This window comes from Hylobates moloch, unplaced genomic scaffold (genome assembly GCF_009828535.3).
Source record: "Hylobates moloch isolate HMO894 unplaced genomic scaffold, HMol_V3 SCAFFOLD_13, whole genome shotgun sequence".
In the NCBI taxonomy this organism is placed as follows: domain Eukaryota; kingdom Metazoa; phylum Chordata; class Mammalia; order Primates; family Hylobatidae; genus Hylobates; species Hylobates moloch.
Window position 1 is genome coordinate 15,001,220 of NW_026652288.1, and position 22,807 is coordinate 15,024,026.

General features: G+C 36.7%; 1 protein-coding gene across 1 annotated transcript in view; it reads right to left on the reverse strand.

The window, feature by feature from the left end:
- Window positions 1–22,807, reverse strand: part of NBAS (NBAS subunit of NRZ tethering complex) — a 388,176-nt gene that overhangs the window by 273,424 nt on the left and 91,945 nt on the right. The window contains exons 17-21 of the mRNA XM_032172256.2: window positions 19,561–19,712; window positions 18,841–18,981; window positions 18,506–18,584; window positions 12,896–13,000; window positions 12,410–12,546 (exon numbers count right to left, since the gene is read on the reverse strand). Coding sequence (XP_032028147.1) covers window positions 12,410–12,546; window positions 12,896–13,000; window positions 18,506–18,584; window positions 18,841–18,981; window positions 19,561–19,712 — 614 coding nt within the window. The remainder of the gene's footprint in view (window positions 1–12,409; window positions 12,547–12,895; window positions 13,001–18,505; window positions 18,585–18,840; window positions 18,982–19,560; window positions 19,713–22,807) is intronic.

Genomic DNA, 22,807 nt, shown 5'->3' on the forward strand with positions numbered 1-22,807 from the left:
AAGCAAAGAGAATTCAACAACAGCACTGCAAGGCATGCTAAAGAAAGTCTTTCAGGCTGAAGGAAACTGACACCAGATATAAACTGTATCTACACAAAGCAATGAAGAGGACTGGAAACGGTAAATATGTGTGTAAAAACAAAATACATTTTCAATTTTTAAAAATTACTGATTAAAGCAAAAATAACAAAAATGTATTATGGAGTTCATAACACAGGCATGTAAAAGTTAAATGTATGGCAACAACAGTACAAAAGCCAGAAGGAGGAAAATGGAAAAATATTATTGTAAGTTCTTACATTATACATGAAGTACTAGTAAACTATTTGAAGGTAGACTATTATAAGTTAAAGAAGTCTACTATAAACCTTAGAGCAACCACTAAAAAAAAAAATCAAATTAAAGTATAACTAACAATTCAATAAAGGAGATTGAATGTAATTATAAAAATATTCAAATCAAAAGAAAACAGAAAAAGAAAAAAAGGGAAACAATGAAAAATTGAGACAAGTAGCAAACAAATATCAAAACAAATACCAAAAACGGGACAAGTAGTAAACGAATACCAAATACCAACACATGGGACATGTAGTGAACCAATGAAAATACCAATGGGACAGTAGTAAACAAATACTAGTTTAAAACATCAGCTTTACACTGAACCATATTGAGCCATGCCTTAAATACAAACCTTAAGTCTCAGCATGCCAATTAAAAGCTACACATTGCCAGACTGGATAATACAGAAAGATCCCATTATATGTTGTTCACAAATAATACACTTTAAATTGTTTTTAAAAGTCAATGTATATCCAACATTAGAAAAGCAAGAAAGGCATCTGACTTGAAGGATATGAGAATTTCATCTTTGTTGAGAGGGAAAAACAGTTCTTTATGTTTTCCCAGAGTTTAGGTAAAATAGTTCTCTTGAACCACTCCCCCTGATTAAGAGAAAAAGCTAACGTGCTGTGTTAGAAACCAGGATAGTGGCTCTCTGGAGTGAGGTGGCTAGAAGATGGTAAAAGGAGAGAGTGCGAGGGATGCTGGTAATATTCTGTTTCTTAATCTTGTTCACTTTGTGAAAATTCATCAAGTTGCACATTTATGATTTGTTCATTTTCCTGTATCCATAATTCAATTAAAAGTGAAATTTAAAACCTCAACTTCATTTGACGCAATGCTCACTAAGCAATTTTTTTATTAGGAATTTGGAAGGTCAGGTACCTCACACCAGGAAAGGAGCACTGTCTCAGATAATAAATCAAAGCATCAGTGTTATCAAGAAGAAATATTCCTTAGTCCATTTATGCTGCTAGAACAAAATGCCTGAGACTGGGTAATTTATAAAGAACGGAAATTTATGTCTCACAGTTCCAGAAGCTAGGAAATTCAAAATCAAGGGTTTGGTGTCTGGTGAGGGCCCAGTCTCTATTTCCAAGATAGTATCATGTCACTGTGACCCCCAGAAGGGACAAAGGCTGTGTCCTCACATGGTGAAAGGAACAAAACGGCAAGAGAGCACTCCCTTCTCTCTCAAGCCTTTATAAGGGTGCTGATCCCATCATGGGGACTTGGCCTCCCAAAGGCCACACCATTTAATACTGTTGCATTAAGAATAAAGTTTCAACATGAATTTTGGAGAGGGCATCAACAATAGAACTATAGCAATTTCCTGTTATAATTTTCTATTTTGTTAATTCATCTTCAGCCTTTTGCAAGCCTTTTTAGCGCACCTAAAATTAAAAGACATCTACAATATAATCTATATTCCTATCAAAATCTATAGAAAAAAATTGCTGCTGCTACTTCTATAACCATATCCCCTATTATCACCACCATTACTGTCTAATGAACACCACTTATATGCTAGCAACTGTGCTAGATGATGTATCTCTTACGTTACTTAATCATAAGTACCTCTACAATCTCCCATTTCACACTTGAAGAAACTGAAGCCAAATGACTTTCCAAAAATAACACAGCTAGCATGTATTCACACAAGACGTACGTCCCTGTTTCTGATGGAATGCACCACTCCTTCCAGTATAGTATACTACTACTTCTCCACATTAAGTATGTCAGCACCATATGCCAGGTGATCCCAACATTCATATATGTCATGGATTTTTTTTTCACAGTTCCTATTACATGGCATCTAAACCTTTAGGATTAAATGAAATAGGCACACACTGAGGACAAAACTTTTCTTAAAATAATGAATGTCTTGTTGACAAAATATGATTTTGATTCTTAGCAGAATTTTTCTTCTTATAAATGCAATGCTTAAACAGGCTTGCCTATATCAGAAATTAGAAAAAAGGTTTATTTATATGTTAATTAAATATAGTATGATAAAGACACATGGCTGTTACAGACAAGTTTTACATACTAATGAAATGTAGGACCAAAATGAATTATAGGGAGTATTGACCTCAGGCAATACAACCATTCGGAAGATGTTACGATCTATGTAACAATCACACATTCTGAAATTTTTGGTCAAGGTTTTTAGAGTTTGCAAGAAAATGAATAATGAAAGAAAACTCCATGAAAAGGGTATCATTTGGTATCTGAGTCTAGTAATAGCAACCTTCTTTTTAAGAGAACACATTAGTTTTAAAAAAAAGACTCAAAGATTTCTTAATTTCAAATAAGAATGGAAACTGCAAATTATATTGTTACATTAAAAATACTGGAAAGTAGTTACATTCACACTAAAACAGTAATAAAATTAAAATTATGTATTAAAATAATTCCCTATTTCAGGACCTCTTTCACTAATGCCTCGCAATTTTGCCCTAAAAGCAAAATAATCCCTTTCTGCTTATCTCATGAACGTGCTGTGTGAACTATATGTGAAACATAAAGTTGGTTTGTAAACATAAAAACAAATGTTCCATATTCAGTCATGAGATGTTTGTTGAATAAAAGAGGAAATGGGTTAATTAATTAGTACACCTTCATTTCTTTAGGACTCCCCAGAGTACCAGATATATAACAAATATCAATGTCAACATACTTCCAAGGCCCAAAAAAACTACTCTGAAATAATACTGACTTACACCTTCTTAATCAGAGAACTCGCCCTAAACCCATGTTTTTTTCTTTAAATAGGAAGATAAGAACCCATTCAATCAAAATCTAAAGTGCCCACAGTGCCAGGAGACATGCAAACCAGTTACCCCTACCACCAGATCCTAACCCTGTTCCCAGCCAATAGAGGCTGTTAGGCCTTTCTTAGCTGATACAACCACAAGGTTATTCTTTGATTCACGAACTGTCAGCATATCCCACTCTGTTAAGTACTCTGTGGACTCCTCTCTGCGGACAGTCGCCTCAGAAGGCCAAACACTTTTCCCAAGCCCGAAATACAAAGCCATTTTATTGTTCTTTCCTCATAGCAGCTCAGAAATAAACTGCACATAGGGGAATTGAATTTTGATTAGGTAACTAATCAAGTTTTCAATGTTAAAGGGAAAAGACTTTTATGTTTCTCTGGGGAATCAAAAAAGTAAATGCAATGCCCTAATCTTTCCATAAATATTTCATCATCTAGCCTACAGTTTAGGTGATATTTTATTATCACAACAAAATTAGGGTAGAACTAGAATACCAAATGAAAATTACTTCTTTTTAAATTTCAGGGAATACAAAAAGAAATAACAGGATTAGGCTATATAAAAGCATAAATAAAAAGATTCATCTTTGTTTACTGGAAATATGCTACACTAATTCATTTTCACCTAACAAATTAATTGGGAATATGTTTTGTACTCTGTGAATAAGCAATATGATACAGGTAAAGCCTCAGTATGTGAAATACTTTGGATTAAATATACATTCAGACACTTCTTTCCTACTCAAATTTCCCAACATCAAAAACGTGCTCAACTTTCAAGGTCTAGATCCAAATCTTAACTTTCCAAGAAGGCTTTCCTGATTCACCTCCTTTGCATGCAACAGAAAGTTGCATCTCTCCCATCTCTAAGCCTACCTACCCTCCTCATATAACACATTTTAAGATAGTTGTATCTATCTTAAAGTTGTATCTAACTTGTCTGATCTTCCCCACTAGATAACAAACTTATCTGTGGACAGGTACCACATCTGATTCACCTATTTATTTACTGAATCAAATATAATTCCTTTATATGGAACACAAGTATTCCCTAAATATTTCTGAAATAATATAAAATTTATATGACTCACACATTTTCATTAAACTGTTCTTTCAATGAAAGTGAAACAATATAAAGCAATTTAGAAATGTTTAAACATATTTTTCTTTTTTTTCAGCATCAGGTTCATTTTTGATGCTTTCATTTTTAAATGAGTTTACATGTACTCATGATTAATTATAAATCTCACTCAAAAGAAGGTTAAAATTCAAAAGCCAATAGCTGCTTTGCAAGAAACATTAACATTTTTCTTATGGAAGACAACCTTCTGGAATATCCATAAAACTATGAAACTATACCAACAGTAATTGATTCTGGGACTGTCTGGGAGAAAAAGACAATTTACCTTCATTCATTCATTCATTCATTCATTCATTCATTTGACAGAGTCTTGCTCTGTTGCTCAGACTGGAGTACAGTGATGCAGTCACAGCTGACTGTAACCTTGAATTCCAGAGCTCAAGTGATCCTCTCGCCTCAATCCCCCGAGTAGCTGGGACTACAGAAGCGTGCTACCATGCCCAGTTAATTATTTTTATTTTCTGTAAAGACAGGGTCTTACTATGTTGCCCAGCTAGTCTCAAATACCTACCCCCAAGCTATCCTCCTGCCATGGCCTCCCAAAGTGCTGGGATTATAGGCACGAGCCACCACATCCAGCCAATTTACATTCTAAATTGAAAGCTGCCTAGAGTCCGTTTTGGTGTCAATAAAAAAGACAGTTCAAATTATTTCATTTCTAGAAAATCATAAATATAATCATCAAAATATCATCAACTTAAGGCCTAAGGTATAGTAAAAAGTAGACTTCTATCTACCTTTGATTTGTGAAGAACTGGAATAATATCCTCTGATCTTTTTAAAGGTAAATTTCTTATTAATGATTTAAATTATAAAGTGAATCAATTTGACCTAAATCAAATTTGTTCTACTGGAAATTTTAATAATATGAATATTGATGTTTTGTTTTCATATCCTAAGTTTTATGCTGTTGTAATAACACAAAAAGTCTCCACGTTTGCCTATTCAAATCCACGAGTTGTAAAAGAAAGTATCAGAAGACACTAGAAGTTCCCTTCAGGTTGGATACTCTCTTTACCACCAAAAGATGAAGAAGAGGTTCTTCGAAGGGATTCAGGCAAAAATAGTGACATAATCTCCCATCTCAAACTAGAGTTTATCTTCATCCTTTACAGTTTTGCAGCATAAACAGAAACATAACCCACAAGTAGAAACCACTCTAAATCTTATTTAATCTTATTATTAATTTCACCAGAAGTATATCATACCTTGAGAACATCACACTAAAAAAAAAAAAAGTCAATAAATGACAAGTACTGTATTTCCACTTACATGCCATACCTAGAGAAGTCAGATTCACTGAGATACAAAGCAGAAATGTGGTTGCCAAGGGCTAGGTGGGAGGATGGGGAGATGTTTAACAGGTATAGAGTTTCAGTTTTACAAGATAGAGTTCTAGAGATGGGTTGCATAGCAGTGTGAATGTACTTAACAATGTTGAACTGTACACTTAAAAACAGTTAAGATGGCAAATTTTATGTTAGGTGTATTTTACAATTCAATATTTTTTAAGATAAAATTAAAAGTGTATCATGGCCAAGCCAGGTGCGGTGGCTCACACCTGTAATCCCAGCACTTTGGGAGGCCAAGGCGGGCAGATCATGAGGTCAGGAGATCGAGACCATCCTGGCTAACATGGTGAAACCCCATCTCTACTAAAAATACAAAAAATTAGCCAGGCGTGGTGGCGGGCACCTGTAGTCCCAGCTACTCGGGAGGCTCAGGCAGGAGAATGGCATGAACCCAGGAGGCAGAGCTTGCAGTGAGCCGAGATCACGCCACTGCACTCCAGCCTGGGCAACACAGAGAGACTCTGTCTCCAAAAAAAAAAAAAAAAAAATGTATCATGGCCAAACAGTCCTAATGGTCCCTATGCTCAACTGAGTCAACAAGAAATAAAGATATTAAGTGTGATTTGTGAATGCACAAAAAATGTATTTGCTCTGAATACTATTGTAGAAGAACATAACTAGAATTATCTCCATGCTTACAGTCTGAGAAAGTCAACAACAGGTTTCCTTTCCAGATTCGGTTTCAAGAGAATGCTTCTGACTGCATCTTATTGACTTTGTCACACTACCTTGTATTTTCTAAATCTGCTCATGTAATCATTTATTCATTCAATAGTCATTAACCATCATTTCATGTATGTACTATAGTGCTATATTCACAGCACTTTATTAGGAGATATGTGTTAGTCTTGTTATTTTAAAAAAATTGTCACAGGATACTATGACATCTGCAAACAGAATAATACCCTCCAAATTGGTCACCAGAAGGCCCTCCAGTATGGGTGACAATGACTCATCAGTAGGGAGAAAAGAATGCCAGACTTCTTTTACCTGATGACACTCCCCAGTTAAAAATGGGAATTAGAAAACTTCTGGAGACCCTGAATTTCCTGTTGCACCATCAGGTGGGGCAGAGAGCACAAAAGGAACAAGGCCCAAGGAAAGCAGGAATGACCCAGGGTTAGCAAGAGAATAAAGTATCAAAGCCATCAGTTAAAGCACCTGGAGCACAAAGAGGTCCCAGGGAAGAACCCTTCTGCCAACGGGATTGTCATACAATTTATCACACTGTTTTGCAACATTGTTCTAAATGAAGGCAGGTGACTATGCTTTCTGTGCTCTAAGAAAACAGCAGTTTCTGAAGATGGGGACGAGGTATATACCGACATAAGATTAAGTTGGCATCCTATGTGATCTAAACCACTGGTGACCTAAAATTATTCACTCAGTCACTTTTTATTTTTAGCCTTACTGATAAGCCATAAAATTACTGTGAAACCAAAGGTCAAGAATAATTAGAAGACAACAGATAATCCATGCAATCAAATTCAGAAAGAAAAATGGCAACACCGAAAACATATTTTCATACTTTACTTAATTACAGTCCATCTGCATGTTACAGCAAGCTTTTCACAGTCAAACTTTGAATCATCAAATAACCTAACTAAACTTAGATACTTACAAGCAAGCAAATTGCCAGGATACTACAGTAACAGCTTTTCTTTTCTTTTTTCTTTTTTTTTTTTTTTTTTTGAGACAGAGTCTCACTCTGTCACCAGGCTGGAGTGCAGTGGCGCAATCTTGGCACATGATGATTTAAGACTGACAATATAAAACACAAAAATAGCCCATAATTTAGAAGTTTCCCAGCTTTCATAATCATAAAATGTGTCTGAACTGAAAGTGGTTAATCAAATGTTGGTTAAATGCCAAGGCAAAAGTTCTGCCAATGGGATCTCAAAACAGAGCAGACAATAGGTCAACTTGGCATAACTTACTATTGCTTCGCAAAATTTAATATAGCTTGAACTCTAAAGTCTAAAATTCTATCTACCCTTCTATGTACTTAATTTGTGGTTCCTAAGTCACTCATTCATTCAAAGAAATACTTCCTGAGCTACTGGTTTGTACTAGGCACTGTTCTTAGTACTGCAGCTACATTCGTGAGCAAGAGGCAAAGTCCTTCTTTATGGATCTTACATTCACTCATGCATTTATTCATTCACCCAACAAGTATTTAATGAGTGCCTACAACATTCCAGGCAATACTCTAATTGCAGGAGATAAGGATGGAAACAAAACACACAAAATTGCTGTCCACTGGAGCTGCTATTTCAGAAGGAGAAACAGACAATAAATAAGATAAACAAGTAAAACACAAATTAATTAGATTACTATATAATAAATGCTAGGAAGAAAATAAAGCGGAGAAGGAAGATTTAAAATGAGAGTAGAATTTTAAATAGGAAGGCCAAGGAAGATCAGATAAAGTAGAGAAGACAAATAACCATGTAACATATTAGGAGTAAGTGCTATGAAGAGAAATAGAGTATAGGCAAAAAGCGAGGGCAAAGTGAAGCTTATATGAAAAATGTGATCAGGGAAGACCTTTATGAAGAGATATGCTGAGTAGAGATTCAGAATGAAGTAAAAGACCCAGTCACAGGATGACATGGGAGAAGGGCACACTAAATTAAAAAGACCCAGGGCAGGAGCAGGCTTGGCAAGATCAAGGAACAGCCAGAGGCCTGTGTGGCAGGAGTGGAGACAGCAAGGGGCTCCATGCAATCCTCCTAACAGCTGGCTGAAGACTGCACAGCGAGACAGGCATTTGGGGAGCCATACACTTAAGAGTCTAGTGACTTGTTTCAATTCAAGTCACTAATTGACTTGAAATCAATTCAACAGATTACTAAAAAGTCATTATTACTTGCAAAATATAAGTGGGGGAGTCAAAGAAAAGAGCAGAATGAAACAGGCTGAGCCACTGAGCAATGTACACTCTCACAGAAGAATAAGGCACACACATAGAAAGTTAACGGCCATCTAAGGCAGTCAGGGGATGTCAAGGTCATTTTATTAGTTTTCAGCACTGCTATTGAGGAGAAAAAAGAAAAGAGCAGAATGAGCTGCAATTACTTATTTAGGGTTTAAGTTTTCTTTCTTCCTCAGTTTGAAAGCATGATGCTGTAACAGGAAGTGCTACTGCTTTGTAAAGCATCCCTGATCACTCGTGCTGAAGAGGAGCTGTGCTCTACTCATCCTTAATCCCTACCACAGCTCCAGGCACGTTCGAGTTGCCCAGCCAACGGTGTGTGGAAAGTGGAGGAAAGTGCTCATGCACCAATAAATAGGACACTGCTCATCTGAACTAATGCTTCCAAGTGATCTGAAAATGAATATCAAGTATTCAAAGAACCCTCACAACAGAAATAATTTCTAGAAGTATATCTTACTGCTCTACTTGCCATTTAGGGTAAAGCTTCAATTAGAATAAAAGAGTTCCGTCCTTAATGATGGGTTGAAACAGCAGTTGAATCCTTCAGGACCTCGGTAAACACAGACCTGGGCTTCTTCCAGGTTAGCAAGTGAAAGTCCATCTGCACTCCCTGCAGGATACTTCATAATCTCTTTTTTAAATGACACAAGAGGACCTAATTTATGCAGTCAGCAAACATTTTCAGTATACTCACTATACAAGTGCCACCCTAACTGGGATCTGAACATAAGGAAGAGATGGTCTCTGTCTTTAAGAGTTACTCTGATATTTATTAAAGAAGGAAATGAGGGAAAAAGGCAGAAATAAGTATGACTAAAACACAATGTAAAAAGTGTTACACTATGGAAATAAACGAAGAATTATAAGAGTATGGGGAAAGGAGTACCTTACAGAAATCCTCCTAGAAGAGGTTACGCCTGAAGCACAACTGTGATTTTGCTTTATAGTAACTATGATATGGTTTAGATGTTTGTTCCCTCCGAATCTCCCACTCAAATGTGATTCCCAATGCTGGAGGTGGGGTTTGGGTCAGGGGCAACTGGATCATGAGGGCAGTTCCCTCATTAGTGGTTCAGCACCACCCCCTTGGTGATGAATGAGTTCTCACTCAGTTAGCTCTGGTTGTTTAAGAGTCTGGGACCTCCCCCTTCTCTCTCTTGCTTCCCTCTCACCATGTGAGAGCGCTTGCTCCCCCTTCACCTTCCGCCATGACTGGAAACTTCCTGAGGCTCTCACCAGAAGCAGATGCCAGCACTATGCTTCTTGTACAGTCTGCGCAACTGTGAGCCAATTACACCTTTTCTCTTTATAAATTACCCAGTCTCAGGTATTTCTCTGTGGCAACACAAACAGACTAATACAAACCTAAATTGCGAAAGGACAGAGATATTATTGTAACCTACTGTTCATTCTCACTATTTACAACTATAGGAAAAAAAATAGTGTGAAAGACTTTCTTGAGAACAAAGGTTAATTTTAAAAAACTCTATTTTTTCCAAATGTGTTTGAAAACAAGCACAACTTAAGAACTCATAAGAAATCAGTCTCTTCAAAGTTTGTCTAAACAACATATCCCCAAACAATGATTCAAAATAACATTATATTGTTTTAATTATACTCTGCTGCAATAGGGTATGACTAAATTATGGATCACAATTTAAACTGGTTCTAGTGGCAGGCCCTATAAAGGAACCACAGGGCATTCAAAGAAAGTGTGGCATTGGGTACTGTGCAACTCTTTTGCGAATCAACTTTCAAATTTCAGGTTAAAATCAAATGCTTAGCTAAGCAATCATCAGAAAACACTGACAATAAATGCACCCAAATCTGAGGAGATGGGGGAGGCCCTTCAGGGTAGTATGGCCTAGACAAATGTATCCAAATTGAAGGAGAAACTGCCTTTAAAAAAACCGTTAAGAGACAGTAGCCCTTTTCTCTATACTAACAATTTACAGTAAGAAAGGTCATTTCCATTCAGATTAGATTCATTCTGCAAAGAGAGAGAGAACCATAGATATAATTATATTCTGAAAACATGCATAAAATATATTTATAAAATATCATTTACATTATCCCTTACTATACAGATCTAAAATTATTTGAAAATGAAAAAAGCATCCTGAGCTTTTTTTCCTTTTTTTTTCTTTTTTTTTGAGACAGAGTCTCATTCTGTCACCCAGGCTGGAGTGCAGTGGCGGGACAGCTCACTGCAAGCTCTGCCTTCTGGGTTCAAACCATTCTCCTGCCTCAGCCTCCCGAGTAGCTGGGACTATAGGTGCCCACCACCACGCCCGGCTAATTTTTTGTATTTTTAGTAGAGACGGGGTTTCACCGTGTTAGCCAGGATGGTCTTGATCTCCTGACCTTGTGATCCGCCTGCCTCAGCATCCCAAAGTGCTGGGATTACAGGCGTGAGCCACCGCCTTTTTATCAGATTTTTCTTGATTTTTATCAGAACAAAGAGTTACTTCTGAAGGACTAACAGTAATGTAAACTAAGGAGTTTATAATATATTCTCGGTGCTTACTGACCTACAACTTTAAGTAAATATAGGTTCAAATTCTGGCTGCACATATATAGATTTCAGCATGCTACTAAACTTCTGTAAATCTCAGCTTTCTGTAATAACGGGAGAATACCAAAATTATGTGAAGACCAGAAATAAGTAAGTGCCAAATACATAGTAATTACTCTGTACATGTTGACCATCATCATTAATACCCATGCCTAGAAATAGGATATTCAGTGGAGGCAGCAAGGGAGGAATGAGGAAGCCAAATGATCCCCTAATTTGAATAACATCTCTTAGCACTGTAAGTTTCCAGTAGCTGAAATTAGTAAAAATGATTTCAGTCAGAATTATCTTAACAGTGTACTACAAGGTACTTTACAGTATACTATAGTTAACAAGCAGATATTATAATTATCAATTCTGGTGTTCCTAAAAATATGCAAAGTGAGCAAGCAAGACAGGGACTGTCAACCCATTTTAAAGATGAGTAACTCAAATACAGAAAACATAAATCATGTAGTTAATCATCGAGCCACACTTACTAGTGGGCTAGCTCACTGCACGTAAAAGTTCACACAAATGGATGCGTCATCTTACTCTTTTGCCTTCTGCCTCTGTTCAGTAACTGACCTAAGCAAGGTATGCTAGGCCCTCTTTTCTCCCAGGTGCCATTCAGGCCTGGGGCAAATGGCCTACCTGTTTTTGAGCTATGCAGTGAGACAAATGTAGTCGACCTCTCTTTTATTCTCAAGAACAGATGTTCTGGCCTCTGGAAGACTACCAGGTGGTAATACAGGGACTCAATGGTTCCAACGTAGGCTTTGACGCTATATCATATGCTGCAACCCAATTATCAAATCACCGTGAATTAAGAGGAGGAGAATTAGTCTAGTGGTAAAGCAATATTTTGGTTTTCCATTTGTCTTTGTGCCTGTGGAATTTCCTACGAAGAAAGGGTTGCTGAGCAAAAGAGGATGCATATTCCTGGGTTTCTGGGTTTTCCCACCTAATACTGTCAAAAACACACTTCAATTTTTAAAAGATACAACTAACTCAGACATATATTATCCTAAAAACTGTTCTAAACCTGAAAACAGTACATACTGAATACACAGAAGTAAAATCAGGAGGCTTTCAAAAAAAGGAAAAATTTGTGCTCGTTAAGATAATCCTGTTACACTGGAAACATTTTGGCTTCAGGACCATTTATAATAACTTAATTTTTTATCAGGAAAAAAGTTTAAATATATTACATTAAAATTTTTTTTTAATTTTAAGGTGTTCAGCATGACAAAAAAATTATCAATATATAAAAAGAAGGTAAAATTCTGTTAACATAGTCACATACCAAGCTTCAGGCAGCAAAACAGAATATTCATGTGGAGAAGTGGTCTCTGGAAAGTTGGAGAGAATCGCAAGGCGATGAGGAAGCAGGTCGGAACCATGGTAAGTAAACAGAATTTCTAGGGCTTGTACATTACTTTCCTGTACAAAAGGCAAGGGGTAAGTTTCTAATGTAAATCTAAGAAATAAAAGAGTGATTTTATATGACAACATTCAAAAACTAACTTTTTTATGCAGCTCTGATATGAAGCACTTTGAAATGACCCTGGTTTTTCCTAGCCTATATCCTGTTTCTCAATCTAAGGCTATGAAAATTATTTATTTTTAAAACTCAGAATGATGGATATTAAATTAAAATTTTCTCTACACTTATTAATATTGAAACAAAAAAGAAAATGTAATATATGCACACAATAACATTAACTTCACAGCTCAAAGATTCAGAGAGTGTTAATAACCATAATTATTTTATTTACAAAAAGCAAATTACCTGAGCATAAGTTCTTGCTGAGAGGACAATATTCTGATTTCTGAATTTCTTAAAGAATTCAGCATCATATCTCTGTTCAGATGCATGAGGCACTCCTAGGATTTCCTGAGGGGAAACAGTGATTTAATGAAAAGGCTTTTAAATATGGGTGACAAGAAAATATTAAAAACCTTTACAACTCTGCCTGCATAAATAAATAAGGCCTGAATTAATTAATTTCAACCATCAATTGTTAACTGAAGTACTACATTTGCATTCTTGCCTTTATTTTGAAAAGGGCTATATTTAATAAATGTTATTTTTTTTAATCCAGAAGTAAATGAAATAGGCAGTAAAAATTAAGTTAATCACAGTAGGATAACCAAAATCGGGTAAAAATAAGCAACAGTTATACATGACAATGTATTATGAGCACCTGAACCTCTACAGATGAACTTTAATTTTACCACTGCTAGGGTGACCTATGTCAAATGCAGATTGAACCATTCATTCATTCAACAAATATTTACTGAGTGCCACTCACCATGTGCTAAGGGAGCTGTGATAGGCACTGTGATACATTGAACAATACACTTTTCCCACCCTCTAAGTAGCTTAAAATCTAGTAGGAAAGACCAGGAACAGGTGAGGGGTAATAGTAAGGTGCCACAACTAGTTCTGGGAGGACACAGAAGTGGCCCACAAGCTGAAACATAAAAGACAATGAGAAGTTAGCCATGGAATTGCAAGTGTGGGTCTCCCCACTACAACATATTACTTAGGGCTCATGTCCGCCATGTTTAATACTGAATCCCAGATTCCTAGCACACTGCCTGTCAGTATTCTTCTGACTGTATTTATAAATAGCCAATAAATTGACTGAATTAATTTACTGAGACAAGAAAGAGAAGAATGAGATGTGGAGGAGGTGAGGGAGGGATGGAGGAAGGAGAGCTGAGAAGTTCACTTGTAGATGGGTTAAGTTGGCAACTATGGCATGTCTAAAAGGAGCTATGCAGTGAACAGGTGAATACACAGGTCAGGAGTTCTGGACTAAGATGTGAGTTAGAGATATATGGCATAGGGCTATTAATACAGAAGTATTATTCCAAGGGAGATTAAATAGAATGAGTTTGAAAGAGCCTTGAGGAACAACATTATTTAAAGGATGAACAAGGAAAAGGGAACCTGCATTTGAGAAGTAGATGGAGAACAGTCAGAGAAGTAAAGGGAAAAAGAATTTAATGCATACTCATGGAAACCAAAAGAAGAAAAGTATTTCACAGATGTTCTAGCCAGGTGCAGTGGCTCATGCCTGTAATCCCAACACTTGGGCAGGCTGAAGTGGGAGGGTCGCTTGAGCCCAAGAGTTTGAGAACAGTTTGGGCAAGATGGCAAGATCTCACCTCTACAAAAAAAAACAAAATTAGCTGAGCATGGTGCCACATATCTGTAGTCCCAACTACTTGGGAGACTGAGATGGGAGGACAGCTTGAGCCCAGAAAGTCAAGAGTGCAGTGAGCTATCATTGTGCCACTACACTCCAGCCTGGGCAACAGAGCAAGACCCTGTTTCACAAAAAAAGCTCTCCGCTCCTTGACTCCTCATGCATGACAATTATTTCCTTTATTTCATCTCAGTTACACATCCTGTCACGAAACCCTGGATCTCTATCATCATCAAAAGACACTGTATGAAACACTTCAATGTCTAGCCCCGACTCTGTGATCACCGCTCCTAATCTTCCTACTCACATACTAAGTGGCATTTCAACTACTCCTCAACCTCACAGAGGCATCAAATCCACTCACTCTACTTCTTTGTTCACTTTCATTTCCACTCAAAGTCCTTCACTCCTTCTAATCAGCTTAAAGTGCCTGGTCCAAGGCTATAAAAGGGCTTCTTAATCCCTGGCCTCTTTCCCTTTATCGCACTCATCCAGCAAATCATCCCCTAACCAGTCAAACCCAGCTATGATCCCTGAACACAAGCTATGAAGTCACTGAAGATACGTCACAAAATCAAGCTGACAGTTCCCATTTTAATTTCAAAACCTCAACCTTGCTTGGATCCTCATTCAAATGAACCAAATGCAAAAAAAAAAAAAAGCACCAGGAAAATCTGAAGAAAGATGAAGTGAGTATCAGACGTTATTAGGGAATTACTATTAATTTTGTTAGAAATAATCATATCATTGTGGTTATAGTTTTTTAAGTCCTTCTTAGACATACATACCTAAATATTTATGGGTGAAATAAGATATATGGGCTTTGCTTTAAAATATTTAGTGAAAAAGAGAAGGCAAGATTAGAAACACGGAGAATAAAAGACACACAACTGGCACGTGCTGAAAATGGTTGGTGCTGAGCAATGGGCACATCGGACTCATCACACCACTCTTCTCTATACCTCTTTGAGTGACTGAAGTTTTTTATAATAAAAAGCTAAAAAATTGATAAACTCAAGACAACACAATTCAAACAGATAATTACTGCTGTTCATCAACACTACTACATTTCCCTAAGAAGTTTTATTTCCTCGTTTTTGTTAGGAACTTTTCCACAACTCTCATTCTTTCCAGACTTGCAACACACTATTTCTCAGCCCCTATTCTCAGCTGAAAACCTTGCCTTTTTTGGACACTATTAGATGAGAAATTCCTCATTTTTCCAACCTACCAAAACTACAAACCTACCTGCATCTATAATAAGATTTTCCTTCCTCCCAGTTACAGCAGAAAGAAACATATCTCTGCTCCTAAAAAGCCTCAAAATCCCACCCATGCCCTGGATCCCATTTCTGCTCCACTTGTATAATCATGCAAGTATCCCCTCTTTCTTCTGTTCCATAAAGTCCTTCTCATCCTCTACTAGTTCATTCCCATTAATATAAAAACAATACTTCTTCCTTCTATTCTAAACACCTGCTCTAGATACCACCATCTTCTCTGCCCCTCTTCACAGTAAAACTTCTTGAAAGGGCTGCCCCCAGCCACAGTCTCCTCTCCTCTCCTTCACTTTTTGTTATTTCCTAAACTTGCCCAACCTCTGACAAAAATTCAGTTCAACTACACACGGCAGGAGACCTTTCCAAACATGACCACAAACTTTGTTCTGTGCCACCCCTCACGCTCCCCATCCTGTACCCTGACTAGCTTACTTACTCAACAGCATGACACTTGCTTTCATGCCACTGGGCCTTTACATGGCACACTGATTATCAGCATGGGCTACTCATCAGAGAGACCTGGTTACGAGCCCTTGCTTCCTATTTATTTGGACAAATTACTTACCTTCTCTAAGCCTCAGTTTTCATATCCATAAAATGGAGAAGATGATAGTACCCATCTCATATGACAATGGCTGACAAATAGTTAAGTCCTCAAAAAAATGTGTTGGTATTTCTTAAGCGTATTATCCTACCTACTGGTTCTTGCAACAAATATTTACTGAACTCTTCAATGAGCCAGGAACCATTCAGAGCTCAGAGACACAGCTGCAAACAAGACAAATCTCTAACTGTATGGAGACTCCATTCTAACGTCCCCCTTATGGTACTCCCTAGCCCCTGAAATCTGCCTTCCTTTTGTGAAAGGCTAGCTATTACTTCCTATGTGGAGTCTTCTCAGACATCCCCAGGAAGAATTTGACATTTTTCTTCATTATGTTCCCTCATCAACTCTCCATACCTTTCTTATCAGCATTTAATGCCTATACAATGTGAACTCCATGAAGACCACTCCTTGTTCCTTTCTCTACCTCTAGCAATGGCACAATATCTAGTGTTTAGGAGGCACTCATGTCAAATTTAAATGAATTCATTTTTATCTCATTTATCACAGTATTAATAAAAGAAGCCATGTCCTGTGATTAAAATGCAATGCCTATCTCTACTACTATCTAATGGTTAGCTATTATATCTGAATATTTTCATTACTAAGTTTTAACAGTGAAATTCATCAAATTCACCTACTTTTCAAGAACTTTGCTGAATTCCCTAAAAAAAGTAAGCTCAACAAATACTTTAAATGTTACTGTTACAGTATAATAATAAATATGCTTACTACTGTCATATAGGGAATAGCAATTTAAAAATTAAAAAATAATGAAAAAATTAACTGGATAGTCAAACTGAACATTTTAGGCACTTTTTAAAAAAGATATCATTAGAGAAACTAAGGCTAAGTATAAAAATAATAAATTGTATCTGTCCAGGCTTCTGCAATTCACAACTGTCTTTAATATATTACCTCAAAACATCACAGAACTCAGGCATATCAACATGACGTGTTTTAAAGTAAGGTGATCATCCAATAGCCAAACTAATTGTATCTATAAATAAAACTACTAAGAATGTTTCGTAACTTGTTTGCAATGATAAATGGTAATGATATAGTCATTACCAATGTTTATTTAATAACCACAGCCCTCTTTCAGTATTTTGTTTAAAAACATTTCAATTATATTAGCAGGGTGGGGGAATCGAAGGCTTTTGGATTTGCGTGCATGGTCAGACGTTCTTGGGACGAGCATCACATTATCAGATGTGACATAGAGTGCCTACTGTGTGCCAGTGCCAAGAGCCGAGAGGCATACACACAAAAGGGAGGCAGAACACAGACTAAGAAAGTAACCTCCAAGGGAAGTCAAAGTTCAATAATGAAAAACTTACCTTAAAATCTGGAGAACTTCAGCTATAAGGGTCATGTGAAAAAGCAATCTAACCTACGTATATTTACTGAAATGTGGCTGACTTCCACTTACACTTTCAACAATATCTAAGTTGGTCTTAAACTACAGAGTGCTACTGAAATCCCAACACGAGGACATCTACGTTTGTGTCCCTGAAGACCCAAATGTGAAGTATACTGTTTTTAAGCTCAAATAATCTAACTTCAGCCCTAATTAGGATCAAAGGTGAATCAACTAAATTCAACCCACTAACAAATAATTAAAATAGGCCAGGCGTAGTGGCTCACACCTGTAATCCTAGCATTTCGGGAGGCCGAGGCAGGTGGATTGCTTGAGTCTAGGAGTTCAAAACCAGACTGGGCAACATGGCAAAACCTTGTCTCTAAAAAAATGCAAAAATTAGCCATGTGTGGTGGCATGTGCCTGTAGTTCCAGCTACTCAGGAGGCTAAGGGATGAGAATCGCCTGAACCCAGGAGGCAGAGGTTGCAGTGAGCTGAGATCGTGCCACTGCACTCCAGCCTGGACAACAGAGTGAGATCCTATCTCAAAAAAAAAAAAAAATCATTAAAATAAAACAAGTCAGAAACATTCACATTAAAACCTAGTATATACTGAAATCTGGTATGGAAAAAAGTTATGTGCCATTATCTTAAAATCAAAATATAAAAGTAAATGAAAAAGATTATAAATCTAGATAACACAAATGCACTGAAATGGCTAAGGCACTTCTATTCCTTAGTCTAACAAAACAAATTCTGGTTTTCACAATCTCTAATTTTTACCAAAACTAGTATATAAGAGAACCTGCTTCTATAAGAAATTAATTTTTCCCAGAAAAATAGTTCTAAAGACCAAGAATATCCAATATTAGGGCAGCCACAGCATTTATAATAACAGATCAAATGAACATAATTGGTTTGATAAAAATTATTCATTACCTCATATGTTGCAAGTCGATCTAAGTAGGTTAATAATTTCCGTCTACAACGGCAAAGTTCCTTTTGTTCCAGTGTCAACCTGTTTTGAATAACTATATTAGGCCACTTATATTTACACAGAATTATTTCTCTAGGAGTTATAATGAAAATGATTAATATTCCGTTGAGCCTAAAACTCATGAAGCAGTTCAGAAAAGCACAAGGGTAAGATAAGAGTAAGTACATTTGATCTAAGTTGCTAAAATAATTTGGACTAATTATTACTAGTAAGAAACACACTGAAATGACTAGATATTTTAAAGAAACTATCAAATGAACAGTAACAAATCATTTACTTGGAAAAGTTCACTAATTTCAGTAGTTCTTGTCTCTTCTTGAGCTCCTTTTCCTTTTTATTTTTGGCAGGCTCTTCATCAGGTGGTGAAAGCTCTTCATAGGAGATATTGTCAATGTCTATTTCACCAGGTAATGTAAATCTGCAAGTATAAAAGAACAAATATATTTTCATCATTTTTAAAAACTTCATGTTGTGAAAAGCTTTCTCCTATTTTGACTGATTTATTTATTGATTTCCACAAAAACAGAAGCAAATATTTGAAAAAAACTTTTGCCATTGTAAACAAAGTGATCATTCATTATATCTATAGATGGGCAAAAAGTCATCAGTAATAATCACAAATAGAAATCTAAAAATCAAGAAAATGAAAACTATTTAGGAAGAGATTTGGGGTTACATTCACTCAATGTAAAGCAGCCTATGCAGAAAGTGTCCACAGTTTGCTATTTGAATCACTTCTACTTAAGGTCTTCAAATGGTAATAAGTGTCAGTCTCATTTTCATTATTTACTTCTCAGATACACTCTCATATTTATATTTTTTAAAAAGTTCAAAATGCCTGATGAGCAATGACTTCAGATAAGAAAGTATTGAACAAAAGCAACTGCTTCAGTACAAAATAACTTAAATAAAGAGAAGTTTACCCAGTCCAATGTCTCAGTACAAAAGTTTTCACAAAGTCACCTTTACTTTGAATCCAGTTATTTCTGTAACCAACCTGCCATCATCTGCTCCTTTCCCTATTGCTAAAAGAGCCTCCAGGTCTGTGCCTTTTAATCCATACTGAAGCAGTTCTTTCACAGCATCCACATTTTCAGGAACTCTTTCCAAACACTCATGGAGAACCCAGGATCGCTTCTTTATTTTACTCTGCATACAAAGGAAGAAACAGAGGAATTACAGAATCCATGACATCTTACAACACATTACAACTGCCTTCAGAATTGTAAAGCTATACCTGATGTATTACAGCTATTTAGGACCTTGGCCATAGGGAGCTGCTAGAGGAACTCAACAGAAAAGCAGCCAGTTCCCTAATGGTGACTACAACTGGATGTGGGCAGTGTGAGTTGACCTGCTTGCTTTCTTCCTCTAATGAGCTACGCAGAAACAGAAAGCTCAGGACTCATTTTTGGAAATATAAAATGTTTCCTCCTAACTTTTATAAATGCCTTTGGTTTGCACTGTGGCTGTATAATAGAGTAGACAATAAGGCAGAAAGGCAAGATATATTCTGTCATAATTAATAAGTATGTTTAACTTTTAAACAAAATAAATGAGCCCATCAAAGTTCTGTATTTATTTGACCATGAGATATATCCCAGGGTGTGAATAACTTGATCATAAAAAGTCATGATATGCTGTTTTTTGGAAAGATCAAAGTCCTATTGCTCCTTCCCAACTGCTTCCTCCAACTCCATTCAAAATCCCTGACTTTATCAGTCTTGCTAGCGGTCTATCAATTTTGTTGATCTTTGCAAAAAACCAGCTCCTGGATTCATTGATTTTTTGAAGAGTTTTTTGTGTCCCTATCTCCTTCAGTTCTGCTCTGATCTTAGTTATTTCTTGCCTTCTGCTAGTTTTTGAGTGTGTTTGCTCTTGTTTCTCTAGTTTTTTTAATTGTGATGTTAGGGTGTCAATTTTAGATCTCTCCTGCTTTCTCTTGTGGGCACTTAGTGCTACAAATTTCCCTCTACACACTGCTTTAAATGTGTCCCAGAGATTCTGGTATGTTGAGTCTTTGTTCTCATTGTGGAAGACAGTGTGGCAATTCCTCAAGGATCTAGAACTAGAAATACCATTTGACCCAGCAATCCCATTACTGGGCATATACCCAAAGGATTATAAATCTTCCTACTATAAAGACATATGCATACGTATGTTTATAGCGACACTATTCACAATAGCAAAGACTTGGAACCAACCCAAACGTCCATCAATGATAGACTGGATTAAGAAAATGTGGCACATATACACCATGGAATACTATGCAGCCATAAAAAAGGATGAGTTCGCATCCTTTATAGGGACATGGATGAAGCTGGAAACCACCATTCTGAGCAAACTATCACAAGGACAGAAAACCAAACAACTCATGTTCTCACTCATAGGTGGGAATTTAACAATGAGAACACATGGACACAGGGTGGGGAATATCACACACTGGGGCCTGCTGGGGGGTGGTGGGAGGGGGGAGGGATAGCGTTAGGAGAGATGCCTAATGTAAATGACGAGTTAATGGGTGTGGCAAACCACCATGGCACATTTATACATATGTAACAAACCTGCACATTGTGTACATGTACCCTAGAACTTAAAGTAAAATAATAATTAAAAAAATAAAAATAAATTTTAAAAAAAAATCCTTGACTTGCCCTCTTTCTAGAAAGAGCTATTATGGTTACAAATTTAAATTAAGATTTGACTCATGCCCTAGGATCCTTTATATATTGCCTCACATCAGTTCTTTCTTCAAATGTCTCTTAATTCACTTTCCCTTTTCCACAGCTGCGGCCTCCATACCAGTCTAAATCATCAACACAAAACATCTAGCACACTGGAGTCCCCTGCCCCGAGCAAGGTTTCCTACCCTCCTTCCACTCCAATTCTCTCTACACCATCTTCCTCTGCTTCCACAGTCAGAAATCCACAACAGTAGATAAATGCCTAAGTCATCACAAGCTTTCCACATCCTCCTGAACTCAAATCAATATACCTTTTCAATCATATTTCCCAATGTTCATTATTGTCAAATATCAGTGCCAGCAAACTGGTTGATGTACAAAGCTCATTTATCCACAAAATGTTTACTGGGCACCTACTGCACACGAGGCACTGAACTAGACATGGAAATACAGCAGTGAATAAAATAGATTTAGTCACTGGCCTCATAAATCATGCTCAGTGTCTTTTAATTTGTTCATACCATCTGTCCTGTTAAGAATGTCTTCCTCCCTTCTCACTCAAGAAGGCCTACTTTAAATCCTTCCAAATCCCTGCTCCAAACATCTTCACTACATAAAACCTTCCATCTCTACCGGATCTATAATAATCACTATCTTCACTGGGTTTCTAGAGTTGTATCTGAAATCTACTTATATGGTCAGTTATTTTTAATATGGTGAACCCCCATCTCTACTAAAAATACAAAAATTAGCCAGGTGCAGTGTCGCATGCCTGTAGTCCCAAGCTACTCGGGAGGCTGAGGTGAAACAAAAAGAAATCATAAGCTCCCTATGAGCAAAAGCCACATTTATGCCTGTCCTGTACCCCTTCACAGTCCCTAGCATAGTGCTCTTGCTCTTAACTGGCTATTTAACTAAATGAAATATTCCCCTCCCCAAAAAAGTACTTGCTTTGTCTCTCTTAACAGCCCTCAACTCCTTCAGGACAAAAACTGTCCTTTACTGTATCCCAGAAAAAGATATACATGAACTCATGAGCTCATTGTCTTAGATCATAAAACAAGAAAGAAAAATAATACGCAATTAGTGTTTTGATTTTCTAAAGAAAATACAAGCAACATTGTCTTCTTCCGTTTCATTACCTCTCATGCTCTTTCACCTCTGATATCTTGCTTGTATTAATGTTAAGTTTATCATTCTGTTTGGCTGATGCATCATCTTCTTCCACACAACTTTTTCATGTTATATTTTTACTTTTAATTACTAATGTGTAAAACTTTTAGGGAAATAATCATCATGAAATTTTCCCAGTGTTTCCTATAATCTTCCACAATGCAAAGGTATTTTCCTTTCTACATGTTAAGATCAGAAGTCCCAACCTTTTTAAAGTATGCCATGAGTCTAACTGTAATTCTTACAAAGATGCCAAAGGTTAAAACGTATAGGCTTGCTATGAAATCAATGTGTCCCCCAAAATTCATATGTTGAAAAACTAATCCCCAGAGTGATGATGTTTGGAAATGAGACCTTTAGAAAGCAATTAGGTCATCAGAGTGGAGG